The 17,810-nt window shown below is 39.6% G+C and overlaps 1 protein-coding gene across 4 annotated transcripts in view; it reads right to left on the bottom strand.

Annotated features, from left to right (window-relative positions):
- Positions 1-332: 332 nt before the first annotated feature.
- PIGN (phosphatidylinositol glycan anchor biosynthesis class N) overlaps positions 333-17,810 on the bottom strand; it is a 98,350-nt gene continuing 80,872 nt past the window's right edge. For 2 of the 4 annotated variants that reach the window (XM_015618441.2, XM_015618442.2), the window contains exons 24-29: positions 15,433-15,488; positions 14,873-14,948; positions 13,527-13,600; positions 10,625-10,667; positions 8,872-8,924; positions 333-733 (exon numbers count right to left, since the gene is read on the bottom strand). In XM_015618441.2, the coding sequence (XP_015473927.1) occupies positions 610-733; positions 8,872-8,924; positions 10,625-10,667; positions 13,527-13,600; positions 14,873-14,948; positions 15,433-15,488 (426 nt within the window). In that variant the 3' untranslated portion in view covers positions 333-609. The remainder of the gene's footprint in view (positions 734-8,871; positions 8,925-10,624; positions 10,668-13,526; positions 13,601-14,872; positions 14,949-15,432; positions 15,489-17,810) is intronic. The other 2 variants (XM_015618443.2, XM_015618444.2) reach the window with 2 other exon arrangements.

Raw genomic sequence — 17,810 nt, 5'->3', positions numbered from 1 at the left:
AGATGTTGTCTTACAGCAACAGCCTCACAGCCTCACCAGCCTTAACCTGCCTCAACATATTCACAGGCACGCTGACACGGCTTGCAAAAAGCACAGTCCAAATCAGAGATATTCCAACGTGTGTGCCACATCAGTTACATACAAACCAGTGATCTGCCCAGACTGATTTCATTCATGCCTTAGTCTGGGAGGTGCTTACGTGAGACATGAAATGAAGCTAAAACTCTGCAGATTCCTAATGAGAGTATGTGTAAACAAACAGCTGACAGCCAAGTTATAAAACAAAAAAAAAAGAAAAAAAACCCCACCTTCCCAAAAAACCCAATCCAAAAGACAGTTGCCTATTTATTTTAAAAAGAATTTTGTTGCTGTTTTCATTTTCAAGAACATATGTACACTTGAAGAATAAAGAGAGGCTTTTTTATTCCCATATTCCCATTGGTATCTAAATGACAACCCTCAAATGCAAATTTCAGTCATGTGACAGCATTTAATCTGTTTCAACACAGCACTCTGATTGCTGGATGGGTTTTTGGCACTCTAGTCCCTTAACCCTTATTTACATTCCAGAGCTGAAGGTTGGTTCAGAGGAAGCCTGAGGATGCTTTATCATGTGGAATGGTGCTTAGTCCTTCTGGGAAGTCCAAGTCTCTGTGTAGTTAACAGCTGGGCCAGTCCATTCATCACCATCATAAATATGGTCAGTGACATCACCAGCACATAGTGGCTGATGCTGCAAGGAAGAGACAGATTAAAAAAGTGAGAAAAAAACATACAAATTTGCAGAGTAAAGAAAAAAAACTTAACATAAACAAATCTCAGAATTTTATTTTTTTTTTTTCATTTTAAGTAGGCCAATTTTTCACCTAGGATGTGATTTTATATACACTGCTCTTAGAAGACATGTATTATAGCAGCACTGTCATGTAAAAACCCAAGTTTCAGACAAAATAAAATAGTGGGGACAACAGAAAATGGAACTGAACATACACCAGATGAGCAAGAGGCACCAGATATACTTTTCATTCAAACTGATAACACAGTGTATGTGAGTGAAACAGTTGCAAAACTTCCATTTGCTATCAGATTCTAGAGAGAACTTCCCATCAGGCAAACAATCCTTGGTATTAAGACAACTCAGATATTTATGTCAGATGAAGCACAATTTTCTAGAGAAAATACTATTCGAGCGACAAAGAGCTTTAAGAAAAAAACCAAAAAACCAAACCAAAACGCCATTACTTATTCACTAAACAGTGCTAAAATCTGTAGAATTCTCTGCTGTGGTATTCTTTGCTGTGGTAGCACATGAAAAGAGATTAAAGAGAGGAGTTCATTTCTAGTGGCTAATAGACACAATATGAAAATACAGCTTCTGGGTTAGAATGTCCTGAAGCCACTCATGATTAAAAGGCTAACAAGCAACGAGCTTGCTCTCCACTTGCTCAAATTCTATTACCTGAGGTTCACTGGTGTTACAGATGGGCTATTCAGGATCAGACTAAGATTCAATTCAGGGCATTTGGCATTCTGTCCTCAAGGTCCATTTGGAATTAAATCTGGCTAATAACAAGAAGGGCTTCTTCAAAGACACCATTAACATAAGGAAAACTATGGAAAATGCAGGCCTGCTACTGAATGGAGCAGGGACCCTTGCAACAGAGGCTGCAGAAAAGACTGAGACATTGAATGCATTCTTTGTTTCAGCCTTCACTGCCAAGGCTAGCTCTCAAGAATCCCTGACCCAAGAGATCAGGGAGGAAGTCTGGAGGAAGGCAGACTCCCCTTTCGTGTGGGAGAATTGGATTACAAACCATTCAGTCAACCCTGACATCTACATGTGCAGATGCCTCCTCAGCAAGTTCACTGCTGGCACAAAGCTGGAAGGAGTGGCCGATACCCCAGAGGGCTGTGCAGCCCCTCAGAACAACTTCAATAGGTTGGAGAGATGGGCAGAGAACTGCCTGAGATTCAACAAAGGCAAATGCAGGGTCCTGCACCTGGAGAAGAATAATCCCAAGCACCATGACAGGCTGGGGGCTGACCTGCTGTAGAGCAGCTCTGTGGAGAAGGATGTGGGGGTCCTGGTGGACAACAAGCTGTCCATGAGCCAGCAGTGTGTCCTTGTGGCCAAGAAGGCCAGAGGTATCCTGGGGTGCATTAGGAAGAGCATTGTTGCCAGGAGGTCAAGGGAGGTGATCCTGCCCCTCTGCTCAGCCCTGCAGAGACACATCTGGAGTGCTGTGTCCAGTTCTGGGCTCCTCAGTATAGGAGAGTCAGGGAGCTAGCTCCTGGAGCAAGTCCAGTGGAGGGCTAAGAAGATGATCAAGGGACTAAGAGACTGGAGCATCTCTCTTACAAGGGATGGCTGAGAGAGCTGAGCCTGTTCAGTCTTGAGAAGAAACAAGTGAGAAGGGACTTCTTCCATGTCTGTAAGTATCTGAAGGGAGGGTGTCAAGAGGATGGATGCAGGCTCATCCTGGTGGTGCTAAGCAACAGGAAAAGGGGCAATGGGCAAAAACTGGAGCACAGGCAGTTTCACCTCAACATGAGGAATAACTTCACTGTGCAGGTGGCTGAACACTGAAATAGACTGCCCAGAGAGGCTGTGGAGTCTCCTCCCTTGGAGAAAAGCCATCTGGGCACAATCCTGAGTAATGTGTTCTGGGGGACCCTGCTTGATCAGAGAAGTTGGACTAAATGACCTCCAGTGGTCCCTTCCCACCTCAACCATTGTGTGATTCTGTAAGATTTGAATCGAGTATGGTTAATGTAAACCACTAGTCATTCAGAAACTAGGAATCTTCCAAAACCAGTGACATTTCAGGTTAGAGCTGCAGAAGAAACACTGCTGCACCCACGTCCATTATGCATCCAGTGTGGCTTTAGTTTTTCCTGGGACTACTGAAGAAACTAGCACTCTGACATGAGAGGTACCCAAACCTCCTGATGCACACATACCTATTATTCCAAAGTAAATGGCTCTTTAGGACAAACAGAGTAACTTCAGCCTCGAAGAAGTCTGAGTTCAGTCACAAAAAAGGATTGCAAGGAATGCTTGCTGGCTTAATGACTTGGAATTTCTGCCAGAGGACTCATTCAGTTTGAGAGTTTAGCCACAGAAGAGCAGTAAAGCTCATAATGCCGACACTATCAATCCTCACAGCCCTGAGACTGTGACAACTCTGGCGCTAGCCTAGCACAATTTAGCTCTGTGAAGTGGAGAAGCACCAGCTCTAAACAAAGCTGGGCCACTAACCAGTGTGAGGGAATAAAAGTAATCCAAAAAGTTCTTCCACAGCCAGGGTGCCAGCAACGAAAGGACCAACCAAGGAGAACATAAGAACAGTCCAGATGCATGCTGTAAAATTTTTCTGTTTCAGTTGGGTCTGACTAAAACATCTCACAAATATCTCACTTAAATACATAGTTTTAAAAAATCAATTAGAAAAATCCACCATCATAAAAGGGCTCAGATCTCAGTGAGCATAATGAGCAGCATATCTATGAGAACCAAGTTCCTGTCCTGTTTCTGTGGGAAAGGTGTAAGACACAGGGAGAGGATGAAGTCAGGCACAAAGCCTACCGTCACCTGGGCAGTGCACTTTGGACCTCATAGTTCACAGCACATTTACAACAACAAAGATAAACTCTCTCAAGAGCTGCCCTTGAAAGACCACCTGGGTGTCTTGCAACTTTGGTTTCGGCTCTCCATGGGAAAGGACACCCTGACAGATGAAAGTCTTGCTACAGTTATCTTCATGGCGTAATGTGCCCTTGGGGACTGTACATTCACCACAGGTAGATAAGGTTGCTGGCTCTTACAGAACAGCCACTCTGATAAACTGCTGCACACTTAGTGTCTCCTGCCTTACTGGTAACACCTCAGCTTTCCTTCCCACCTGGCACCAGAATTCTAACTTCTCATGTAAGCAGCAAACACCACTTTCCTTGTAACTTTCAAAGAAGGCTTGAATGAGAAATCTGAAAATCACAAGCCAAATGAAGACCCTGCCTTTATTGCCACAGATACCCCAAGACCATCACAGACCATGCATGAACCCCAGACAGGGAATCTGAGTTCCTGTGCATCCCCCAAATGGGTCTTTCATCACATCTTTCAGATGTGATCAGTGTTTTGGGCATAGGGAGAGGCTTTCTCAAAGCAAAAAGGTCTCTTCAAACTCTGCTTAGCCACCTGTGAGCTGAAGGACTGGATTCTCCATACTTTTGTAAAGAAGACAATGCTGCACACACTTCTCCCTTGCTATACTGCAAAAGTCTGCATAGTTATGCTCCTTTAATAAAATATGAGCTGTTCAAACATATATATATATATATATAATGTCATATATGAGCACAATAAAAAGAATTTCAATCTACTTGTCATGTAATTACAAACAGCCAGCATCTCTGGGGCTCTCAGCAACCAGTACTGCACTGCCTGCAGGCAGCTCTGCCTGGTAAATTACTTCTTGGGCTGGGGTAATGCTGTATTTAAGCAAAGAAAACAAGATTCTAACAGGTATATGCCACAACAGCAGTGTCAAATCTCGATCCCTATACAATTCAGAACCTGCACCCTTGACTGGATCTGTAGTTACAGTGAAGGAGATAATTCTCAAAACAAGCTTTCTGCATCAGAAGTCAAACCTGAGCTAATGAGGAGTTGTGAGATTCTAGGCTCCAGGAAAATTAGATCCATGTGAAGGAAGAAAAGCCATTAAACAGGTAAAAGAGAATAGCATAATGGGGCACAGTGAGGCAATGCTTATAAAGGATGAGATGGCAAAGGTAGCAGGTTTGGGGGATCAAGGATGATCTACAGCAGGGTAGCACTGTTCAATGGAAAGGTGAGTGCCCCATCTATGGATCAATGTCAACAGGCAAAGCTGGCAGTAAGAAAATTTTTCATCAGGGTGCAAAACACCTGTTTCAATGGCAAGGAACCACAAGGAGAACATATGAGGTACTACCACCTTCTGGCTTTGTGACAGTGTATATTGGTGAGAAAAAAAGAAGACAAGAAGAATCAAAGACAAAGAAGAACCTAAGATATTAAAAAAATGAGGGTGGTAAGCAGTGGGAATCAATCTTGCTCCAAAACTTGGCTTTCTCCCAAGACAGGCTAATTCCTAAGATGACAGACCTGATTAGAAGCTGGAAAGACAAGAAGACGGAGTAAGTCACCATAGCAATTAAAAAAACTAGAAACAAAATAAGTAAAACAAAAACAACTTGTGCAGGGACTTGGATGAGCACTCTTCAAAAGAGTCAGGAGACAATTATTTCTACATGCCATGCTCTTTGAACTGTTCCCAAGCACACACTGAGTCCCCAGATTTAGATTACGAATTTTAAGTCTCCTGCTTTTCCAGACAGGATGCCACACCCTCTCTCCTCAGTTTCACCAAAAACAAATCACAAAACTTTTGTTCTAACAGTTCAACCTAGAAGCCCCAGCACTCCAACTCTATTCTGTTATTCTTAAAACCTAAAAAACCCAGTTTTGTGCTTTATTTATGTCCCCTGACCTTTGAAACTGCAGAACAGTTAAGATCATATCTTTATCTTCCAACAGCTATAAAGAGAAGGAATAGTATACTATGTGTCTATATAAAGCTACTTTATATAATAGCCATATAAAGAACCTTTAAGGTTTATCTTCATTATCAGGTTATACAACTATTTACAAAGTACATATACTGTAAGGATATAGTAGGCTTTTTATAGTAGGTTCTCTCTTTCTGGAAATCTACAGATAAAGATAAACACACCTTTTAAGCTGCAGAGAAATAATTTTGGTGACAAAGAAGCTGAAAAGCTAGCTATTCCATTTGGTTGTTACTCAAAAATAAAAGGATCTGTCAGAAAAAAGCTTCTCATGATCATGTATTACACACTAATACATCAAAAACACTAGGGAAATTATATTATTATTTTTAAGAGATTTAATGGTGTGTTCTTCTGGGGCATATTATGCAATTCAGGTTACCTCAAGGTATATAAGTAGAGGACAAGGTTAGCAGACCTTAGAAGTTGATGTAAACTGCTGCTTTGAGTTCTGCATTCACTACAAGATTATTATCCAGCTATTATATCTGAACAATGGAAAGCACTCTCTGAAAGACAAGCTTACATTGATTTTGGCATGACCATTAAGAAAAGGGGCTTTAAAACTTTCTAAGAAGCCATAAATATTTATGGTAATTGATAATTTACAGAGAGGAGGGAATCAGTGGTGCGTTGATAATTTGCTGAATGTGGTAATACAGGACTGTATGTTGGATCTGTTGTTACTTAGCATTTCATTAACAAACTGGAAGAGTGGAAGAGGTAGAAATCTGTTTTCAAAGACAATACTTATATGACATGGTGAATTCCACTGGAAGAATAAAGACATTGTATTGTTAAGGCAAATGTGAGGCATGGTAAAATGTCATGTCATATGGTTAAGGCATAGTAGAATATGATACAAAAGCCAGGAGTTAGGGGTGAAATTTTTAAAAATAGCAAATGTCAGTTCAGTAAACAAACCTTACTTCCAAACAATGAGACCCACTAGGTAAGAAAACATCAAGGTGAAAAAACAATGAAGGTCTTTTTATTGCAAGGGATTTAAAGCCAGCTCATCTACACGAAACTTTGCTGTTGGAAAAACAAAGTATTGGCTAATGGGTCTCCTACTCAACTTGCATATTCTTAGTAAGAGAGAGAACATACAGAACTTTTGAACTGTGGTGATTAGAAAATCCATGGAAAGCCCATCACCACAAAACAGGATGAGTAAGGAAACACACATCAAAGCTTTACAAATGTGCATACACCACTGGACTCTGAGAGACTTCAGAAGAATTAATTTCCACCAGGCAATTAAACTGATGCTTTTCCACCTCTGATTTCACTGATGTGGCAACCAGTAACATAACACAAATCCAGATATTTTTGCTGACACATTCATATGCTCTTCTTATCCGTGTGACAAGAAAAAAAGAAAAATATGAGAGCAGCTGTCCCCAAGACTGCTCCTATTCTCAGGAAAGTTTTGGCAACATGGAAAATGTCAACTGACAGGATATTTTCAGACCTTGCTGTCAAAGCAGCAACAGACAACACTGCAATGAGAATGCCACAGAGCTGTCACTGCACTTGCAACAGGAGGACAGGAAAGAGCTACGGTAGTATCTCACTCCCACTGGTTTTGGGAATCACCCAAAACTCGTTGAAGCTCATCTTCCCTTTCAGGAACAAACAAACCAAAAAAAAAAAAAATCTGCTGTTGCTTGCTAATTTTGCCAAGACTGAGGATCACACATTAGAAATCTGCTCAGAGATTCTGATGCCAAAATAATGCTCATGCTAGATATAAGAAGGACCCCTTAGCACCCCACCTATGGCTTTACTTCCTTTCTTATGCAACCTAGTTATTTTTCTTATGTGAATATACACACATACAAATATAACATATAAAAGAGACTACAATAAAATAACATATGTGGTAGAGTCAAGCATTCAAAAGTGAAATAATGATAGAGACTGCCTGAACATTATGTATTTTCCATGTGAAAAATTAATTACAAATTACTCTTTCAAAAGATCTTTTTCAGCCCTTCCTTCAGTGATCAAAACACACACATGGAGAGGCAGAATTACAGCAGTGCATAATGAGCTCTCCTAAACTCCTCAGAATAAGGCAACCTTCCAGCTGAAATAGATCCAGCAATGCATTACTGTTGTAAAGCTCCAGCTATGAAGACCATGTATCAGAGAGGAAGTTTTTGGATACTTGTAACAATTAATACTTCTTCTGCTAACTCCAGATCAAAAAACTTTTTGCCCAACAGAACAGAAATTTTCTGAGGGCTTAAATATCCTTATTAATCTGTAGAGGAATTCAAACCAAAGGATGAAGCCCTCTGACTTACCATAAACTGACCATAGCAAGGAAGTGTAATGCTAAAGCGACATTTTCCCTGTTTGATCTAAGTGTACCTCTGCCCTCTAGGAACCTTCAAAAGGTAACAGTGAGCAGGAATTGGAACCTCCAAAGGAAATGGGCAGAACACATGTGCACACGTGTCCACATGCTGCTGGGAACATTGGGGCTCACAAAAGCAAAGCACAGAGTATATATAGACTAAACAGAATATTAACAATGGGCCACTATTCAGCTCCTGTTTAAATAACAGTGTCAAGTGACCAGATTGTCTGGATTAGTAACAACGCATTCCCTGCTAAGCTTATTACAGCATTTTATCTATTTCCACAACCTAGGGAAGGTAAATCTGAAATGTGTATTCCTTGTATCTGAGGTTAATATGACTCATAATACAAAACAAATTTTCTTATTTTAGCTGTGATTGCTATGTTTAAATGCTAAACTCTTCCCCAGCTTGGAGGATGGGCTTTGGTAGCCACCAACATATTTACACAAGGTTCACTAATTCACAGTGAACTGTATATGGAAGCTTAACTAGGTACAAGAAAATGAACAACTTCAACAAATTGTTATTTTAACAGTGATTACAACTAATTAAAATTAAAAACATTAATTAAAATACATTTGTCTAGTTACTTTTCAAACAAATCCTACTAACTGTATTTCTTGTCATGCTGGATTTATTACTTACTCTGTGTTGCTCTGGCACAGATTTTAATACACAAGTTTTAGCTGTATGTATATGTATACATATGCATGCACATGTGTTTAAAGTATGTGGAACACCCCTGAAGCATTTGATTAAGCAGAGTAATTGGAAAAAATTTAAAGAGTTATGAGTAGGTAAACTTACTAAAAAAATAAACTCACTAAAAAATAGTATGAACTCATGAAGCTTTAAAAATGCTGTGGAAGCAAAAAAGGTACTGTACCTCGTGCCAATATCCAGCCAGCTTCCATAATCTTTAACCAAAAAGAAAAAATGCTAGGAAATAAAACAACTTTGATTAGTACATCAACACTGCACAATGAAACAGAAAAAGAAACCTCAATTTTTTAGGCTCCTTACTCCAAATTTCTAATTCTTCACATAGAATAAGAACAAGACCTTTCTAGAAATGATCACTTGGACTACAGTAAATAATACTCTAGGAATCAGAAATAGATTTAACGTGGTACCAAACAAAAACATCAAGAGGTGGACTAAGTTTTGTCTAGCATGGGTTGCAAAAACCAGAGAAACACCAGAACTTTTTCAATAAGAGAAGCCAAGCCACCTTACTGTTCGAAATAACATGCCAAATGATGCAGTGCCTAAAAGTTTTCATGGAATTTCAACACAAATTTCTTTGGGCAATTCTAGCAGTTCTCCACCTGTAAAGTGGAAATAATGTTGGGAGAAGAGAGTACTTATTTATTAGTGAATTCCCCTAATTCTAGTTGGTGGCCCCATTGATTCAAGACTACAAACAAGTTCTCTTTTTGTCCTGCTACTTTCTCTTTTCTTCATTTAGTGCCTACTTTCTCTTTTCTTGACAGTTTCTGCATATCTCCTACAAACCTCTTTGGTAATTTCCTTTTTCTTTTTGTACATCAAGTACATACCTGCTAATTGTTTCAAAATACTTAAAACAAAATCGGAGAACACATGAGATATAAGACCTGGATATACTGGGGTTTGATACACACCAGTAAATACTTCTAGTCTTCTTTTGGTTTAATTATACTGATTTTATTAGTGAAATGCTATGAATGTGATTTATTGGTATACCTTTTCTTTTCTTGTGGAAGTTACCCAAAAGCAGATTAGTCACACAGAAACTTGACAGAAGCATACATTCTCCTTTTCTCACTCTACAGACAAATTAGCAATTATTTGTTTTTTACTTGCTGTTTTTCCTATCAGGTGATATTTACAGATCACACTGTACTAGGAAATAAGATCAGGAGTGCTTCCTCCAAGGGACAAAACAAAACCAGCATGTGTAAAGTGACAACACCAGCTCTACCTGCTGATTTGAAAAGGATTCTATTTACCAGTGGCACTGCTTGCTAATTTGAAGACAGCTGGAGTGGGCAATGAAAACATATTTTTAATCTGTAAAAACTGTGTTGGGGGATTGTTCAGCTTTGGGTTGTTTTGGCTACCTTCGTTTGTGGATGCAGGCTTTCTGAAGATAGCATTTCCTGACAGCTTATTACAAAGGGCACAAAGTGTCTTCTTGGATGTTGCTGATCTGGATTCTGACAAGTCTAATGGAGCTGGTGGGTAAAGCATTTCTCCTTCCTCTCTTTTTCAAGAGACGTTAGGGTGGGTAAAAGGTCCAGAATTCCTGAACAATTAATTAAACTCTGCACAAGGCTAAAACTGATATTCTTGTTTAATTTTTTCCAAGGAATATGATTGTAAAGCACATGAGGAGCTCCAAATGTTAACTTATTACTTAATTTTTGTCTCTTATTATTATAAGAGCATTGCTTCTTCAGAAGCATTAATTACATGAATTTCAAAAAGCAGTGATTGGAAGAGTTTTATCTCTAAGTTATGCTAGGATTTCAATCCAATTCTCTGCCCTAGTTAGAAAAACTTTGAAGTCTGAAACAAATTCAGATCTCTCTTGATGGAATTAGGAAAACTCTCTGCTTCTTGATCTTATTTGAAGAGAATGTGCAACAACAACTTACCAAAGCCATAATGTCTGAAATCACAAGAACAATGAGGAAAAGGCTGCAAAGAAAAAAACCCAGCAAAGTCATCGACCTTTCTTTATGGCCACAGCTATTAAAAGAGCTTATTAAAACCCACAGAAAGAAATTAAAGGAAGATAATATTTCTTGCATTTGGCTTTCACAAACTCAGGTACGTTGCAATCTACTGGAAAACAATTATAATACATGACTAGGACATCTAGCATTTATAATTTCACATTAATAGAGCTTCAATTTTACAATGGAGAAACCTGAGTCATTTTTTGGAGAACAAAAGAATCTTACAAACAGCACCTGCCCATTCCTGATGCAGGGAGCTGTCTGCTGGTTAGACCAAATAAAAGCTGATTTAGGAGCTTCATGATGGACTCAAGAGTGAGCAAAACTGTTTAGCAGCTACCTGAGCTGATCAGTCCCATCCTGCTGACAACTACTCTGCTGAGTCAGAGGCTGGTAAAGGAGGTGCTTGCCCCCTTCCAAATCTCTGGATGCCCATAACCTGCTCTGGACACACCTAGCATTTTGGTGGCATGCTCCTAAACCATGGGCCTCTTTACAGGTAGCAGTTTACCTCTGGAAATTCAGCTTAGGCTAGTAAAAAGCATTAGAAGGGAGGAGGCAGAGCTATTTTTCCCCCCCATTAACCTAATCTTCTTTTCCTCAGACTATGTAAATCCTAAATTACATGAAAGCAATTGCTATAACTGGTTAAAACTGGTTTCTAAGTTAATGACACTGAAGTAATGTTGCAAACAGCTGACCCATTAACAAAAGTCTTTAACTAGTATACAGCTAATTTATCAGTACTACCATCATAAAACTACAAATGTTTTGGTTTTATTTTTGAAAATGTCCTGCTGCAGAATTGCATGAGCATGTACTGGGGGGGGATACCCATACCAATGCCTCCAAATGAGGAACTTTCTGATATCGCCTACATCAGTTGTGCTTCATTAGTAAATCAGGATGCAACAAACCAACTGTATCTCAGACACAGAGAAAGGCTTCTCTCTGCTAACCTATGGCTCAGATAGACAGGATGTTGCAATTATAGTGCTTAGGAGGCACTCAGCTAGAGAGCTGTTTTTTCACAGGCAAGCTCCAAGAACATAATGGGACAGAATACTCCCACTGGAAAAAAAAAAAAAAAAAAAGTCTTTAATCTGTAAAGAGGGAGTTTAGGAGCAATTTGTTCAAATCACAAAAATCCACTTTTTAACCTTCTGAACTACAGGAAGCCTTTCACAACAGAAGGACAAGACTAATTTCAGGGCATGTTTATACACTGCAAAGACAGGATTGTTCCCAGTGATGGCTTAATTTATCTAGCAGGGGCAGCAAAAGCAATAAGAAGTGCAGCACAGACTTCAGGATGCGCTGACAATCAGAGCACAGCCTCTCCAGGGATCCTGGGTGCGCCTTGCGGTTTCTGCTGTGTTCCCAAGAGGATGCTGTGGCAGTATCACTGCATTTGCTACCTGAGCACAGCTAAATGAAGCTGGCACAAACACCAGACAGAGTTACAGCCACAGCCTTATGAAGTGGCACAGAAATACTCGTGTCCCCTGGTTTATGAAGGCAGTATCATTTCCCCTCTCACACACTCAGATGCACATTCCATAAAAGTTTGCAATATCACCAGCGGTGCCAAGGCAAGCGTTCACAAATTGAGAAATGCTGACCTTTATGATGCTTGAGCCCTAGAAATGGAAACCACTAGCTGGTTATCTGAGCAACTCCAGGTCTTCAGTGCAGCCCTGCTCTTGTACAAGCCTTAGGGATGTGGATGAACACCCTTCCTTGGGGATCAAAGGACAAGGCAGGCCCAGCATGCAGACAGCTAAAGCACAGCAGGTAAAAGGGGTGGGGAGCATCTTGCCGCTGCTCCAACAGGCAGTCAGATTTTGGGCTGCCCCATCTCTCTGGTAGTGGGTGGTGTTGTACAAGGAGACAACAGGCAAGGTCAGGCAGGATGAAAGCAGACAGAAAAGCAGAGGGCATCACAACAAGAGAGAGCAGCTTCCTCATGCTCAGCTGAGCAATGCGCAGGAGAAAGTCCCTGAAGTCCTCCCGCCACACACAGGCAGGACTTTTGGTCAACCCCACACAACATCCCACAGTGACAAAATCACATGGCTGACAGGGACCTCCTCCATCTCAGCACCACCCATAATATCACACCATGAGCGGAGCAGTCAGTCATGTGCACTGGGTCTGCTGAATGGGATGAGCAAGGCTAACAAAATAAAAGCCTTGAGGCAGGGGGAAAATGAGGATACTTCAAGTCTGGATACAGCACTCTGTGAGGCTGGGCAACCCCACTTTCTTCTCCAAAAAGACCTTAGAGATAGGGAAAGGACTGGCAGCCATCTGCTTCTACTGTAAAAAATATGTAGTACTGAACACATCTGAGAAGCACTGAACTGCAATGCAAGGACATAGAGTGACTTATTTTTTAATGCTATCTGTGGTAAGGTCAGTGTTACAAAGCTATAAATTGGTTACATTACAAATGGGCTAATTAAAAAATACTATGCTATAGGCAGAGGTGGAGTATAAAGATCAGACTTTAAATTCTTCTAATTTTTAACATTATGGAGGAAAAAGGGTCCTTCTCTGTATTGCCAGCAAAGAATATTAAATATCTGATTGTTTCAGACAAAGCCAACACTTCAATTTATACTTATTTATCACTAAGGAAAAAACATCTGAGCTTGCAGAAATCACTGAATAAAACTCCAAGCCCTAATAACAAATAAAAGCAACAAGGAGATACAATAGTGTTTTTTTTAAATTTCCATTAAGATTTGAAAATTCTGAATTCTTACAAAATAGATTTGAAACCCTTACTAATGCAGAAATACAGCATGTAATGTACCTCTTAGAAGACAGCTGTGTTGTGACTTGAACAGCTTCGAAAGCACATGATACCAGAACAAACGGGATTGCAACCTGTTCAAAAAACAAGCTAGATTTTGGCTTATTGTCATATTTACAAAAAGAACCTGGGCAGGTTGTGGACACATTTTCCTGTTTTTGAAATTATCACAGAATGGGTATGTTACAAAATAAAATATTGGCTAGACAGGGTAGAAAATAATTTTGAAGGAAACATTTTCAGTTAATTAATAAAAATCCCCTTCCATGGTCACAGCTGAACTGCAGTGAAATAAGCCATGAGGTAATATGGAAAACCATAATTAAAACAGATCCTCACTTGATTTATCCATTTTAGCACTAGTGGTAAATATTTCAACAAGGGTAGAAGACAACTATTCAGATCCAGCATCTCACATGAGAGGCTGCAGAGTTTCAAGTATGAAAGGACAATCTCATCACAACCACAAAGAAGTCTGAATACAGAAGACATTCAGTAAAGCAGTGGTCACACTGCCCCTCCAGAGCCAAGTCAAGCAAATGTAAATGGTTCAGTCAATTAAGAACAAAACAAACTAGAAAACATGAATGATGCCTTTTGATCTTTCTAAAGTTGAATGGCAATCCTTATGTTAGCAGTGTATAGAACCTGACTACTCGCATCCAGAAGGTTTGCACTATTGATCTGTGTCCTGCAGGACAACACACAGTGCACCTGTAACTTCAGTCTGCTTTCTCCAGAACAGAAGCAGCAGAAAAGCAGTGGTAGAAAAGAGTGCTTATTTTTAATAACCAATAAATTGAATGTCCCACTTCATCCCTCTGGCAGATCCTTTACTCAAATACTAGAAAAGAGCTACCACACCTTGCCTGCAAACCAGAAGTGTGATCCAATCTCTGATAGACTACTGAAAAATACAGAAAATTATAGCCATTGTAAAATGACAACCCAATCAGTAGAACATCCAATGCCTCTACTTAATACAATATACATAGAAGTAATTATATACATCCTCAATGTTTCTGTTGATTTTATACTATAGGAAAAGCTTATAACTTTAAAAATTATTGAAGTATTTCCAACATTTGAAATTTCCATTTTAATACAATAAATGGACCTAATGCTGTTAAATTATATTTCCACGCACTTCAGGTTCTCTTTTGGGAAAGAGAATGATCCCTCTAGAAACCCTACAAAGGCTGAAAGTTTCACACATGGTTAAAAAGCCTAATGAAGCTCAAGTATATATACATGTTTTTGTGAACTGCGAAGTAACAACCATGTATGTGGTGCGTTATTTATTCCACAGTTCTTTGAGAAAATTTCAACAAGCTAAGAATACTAACCTTCAGTAAAAGCAAGCCTCCCATCATGAAGGGACTGAACACAGTCAAGAAACAATAGACAGATGCAGGATCAAAACTAGAGAAACATGAAAAAGACATTACATATCTTTGAAATGGCATTTTCCATTTAAAAAAAAAAAAAAGCCTTTAATTACCCTGTAACACACTGGGTTGTATATACATTTTTAAACAAGGCTTCCAATTTTATCTTCTCTTGATGAAATATTAAATCAGCAGGAACTGCCAACATCACCTTTCTTTCTCTACAATTTTTCTCTGATTGTGTTTTTCAAGGTGCCATGCTGTAGGTGGGCAACCAAGTTCTCTCTGCTCATCCTGCCGATAACATCTAATGGAATTGAGACAACCTCACAACCAACAAGCTCAGGCTCTTAGGGAACATCTTGCAGAGAGGAGAAACAAAATAAATTGTTATCCTTCCACTGATTACTGCTTTGATTCTGCTGCCCTGATTTTGCTAATGAAATTTATGTCAATGATGCTTGGTACATCAACTGCAGGAAGAATTTTTTGTACTGTCTCAAACAAATAAAATTTACCTGTTAATAGAAGCTATGTTTCCAGTGCCAAAAAAGGCAGTCACTATGAAGAAAACCTAGATGTATTTAAGGAAAATACACTACAGAAATGGCTGCAATAAAAGAAAACCAGAATTTCTCCTCCTTCATTCCAATTTACCTTCAAAATCTATCATGAAACCACAATGAGCTGATCCACTGCTACAAGTTTAGAGTGCATTAAGAAATCCAAAGTATTTTCTAGCTCTACTCTAGATTTCACACACCAATACATCAATTTTAAAATACATACTGCCTAGGTAAGGTTTTAGAGTCTGTCTTGAGGCCCCTGTAAGAAAGCTGCAGGTGGCTTTTTGTGTCCCTGCCTAGCAAGATAGGAACATCCCTGGACCACAAATCCAGCTGTGCATTCAAACACATGCTTTTGCAGAAAGTAATGACACATGCATGTGTTCTGCACGCCAAAAAGAGATGGCTTTATTGAGGAACTGACCATGGAAGAGGTAGTTGCTCTTAAAAAAGGCTAGAGGTTCCTATGCTATCCTTACTATAGATTCTTTTTCCCAAAGAATATAATGAGTCTACCCATGGCAGAATGTGACTCCCATCTTCTTCCTTACCTGAGGGAGGACGACTCCAGCAGTATCTGTACAGCTAGGAGTTTTTTGATAAACCCTACCTTTTTCATCTAGATAAAACACTTGCTACTACACGAGCCCATGAAAGATATTTTTCTTGCTCTTGAGTTCATAAGAGCCCATTATAGCTCACAGCACTCCAGCTGAAGAAGGGTTTTTAACTTATTTTGCATAAGGCAGAGGGTCATAAGTCAGTGAGGATGGGCTGCTGTTGCCAGAGCTCCCTCTGGTCCTTTTGCTCCTGTTATCGCTCCTGCTATTTAAGTCTCTCCATAAACAATTTGTTACCAACTGTTCAGTAGAATCATTGGGATTCTGCATGCAATATTTGGGAAGGATTAGGTCAGCATAACTGAAGAAATCAGGCTTCCCAAGAGTATCACAATTGCGAGTTTAGTAACACGGCAGTCTAACAGCCTAGTGCAGTTCTGCTGGTTGAGATTTATGAGAACAGGTCTGCGATAAAACAAAAAAGAAAATGCCAGTAACACATAGGTCTAATAAAAATGCTAAGCATGAGCAATCTGAATCTTTTCCTCAAAGACCAGGCTCTGGAATTTCTCAGCAGATGCCAGCTACTGGGCCTGATACAGGAGCCTTGGGACAACATTAAGACATACAGTTCACAGGGTCATAGCTGCAGTATGACTGCTCTAGCAGAAAAGGTTTCTCCTCTAATACCACTATTTCTAAACACTAAACAGCATCTAAATTAAAAAAAAAAAAGAAGTCACAGCATGCTTTGAGCAGGCAAAGGAGATCTGCAAATTGGTTATTTTTTCAGGAGCTGAGAAAAACACATTCAAGTAGTGAATTAAAGTAGTCAGATTAAAGTAGTATTCACTTGTGGGGCAGTGTGAGGAGCAGAAAAGGCCTTGACTCTGTGCAAGCACTGTATTATCAATACTGTTGTCATCACAAATGCAAAACATAGCCTCATAGTAGCTACTCTGATGAAAATTAACTCCAGCCAAAACCAGCACAGCTACATTCCAGTGTTAAAGTAGTACTATGCTGGAGCTTTAAAAAATACAGTTAGATTAGTTGATTTTTTTTTACCAGTATTTAGCAACTGGCAGACAGCAGTAGCTTTACTAAAGTTGGCATATCTTTTGTTAAAATAGCAAATGAAATTGATGCATTTATTGCAAGGTGTCTCAGCAATTTTTAAGTATACTAAAGCAAAGACAAACATCAAACACCTAGCAAATCATTTCGCCTTCTCTCTTAGCATTAATCTGCCTTCTTAAATTGGTATCTTAAGTTACACTTTCCCTGCTGCAGGCTCCCAATGTCCAACAACACAGTTCCAAATTCCAAAAGCATGGACTCTGACTGTGACCCACCCTCTCAGATCTGGTTATCTGACGAACTATAAAGTCTGTTTCTGTAGGAACCAGTACTGAGACAACTTCTCCCCAGATACAGTAACTCACCTGCGGGAAACCCCACTATGTTCTAGACTGGCTCACTTTCTCACCTGCTTGCTCATCCATCATCCTTGCTGCCAAATAGCTCCCACTTAATTGCAGTCCCACAATGAAAGAGAAAAATGGCAGTGTTATCAATATACTGTATTGAAAAAAACCCCAAAAATCAGCTGCAGTATCAGTTAGAGGAATGCAAATTAACTGCTGTGTTAGTGAAGAAATAGCTCTTCCCTCCTCAGACCATATAATTTCTAACAGCAAAAATCACTTGTGATATAAATAATTCTAGGCCAGATTCTAGGAACATGTTTCACTTTGAGCTTGCAGGAAC

The sequence above is a fragment of the Parus major genome, chromosome 2 (genome assembly GCF_001522545.3).
Source record: "Parus major isolate Abel chromosome 2, Parus_major1.1, whole genome shotgun sequence".
Taxonomy (NCBI): domain Eukaryota; kingdom Metazoa; phylum Chordata; class Aves; order Passeriformes; family Paridae; genus Parus; species Parus major.
Note: the sequence above shows the minus strand (reverse complement) of the source record. Positions and strands in the feature narration are given on the sequence as shown.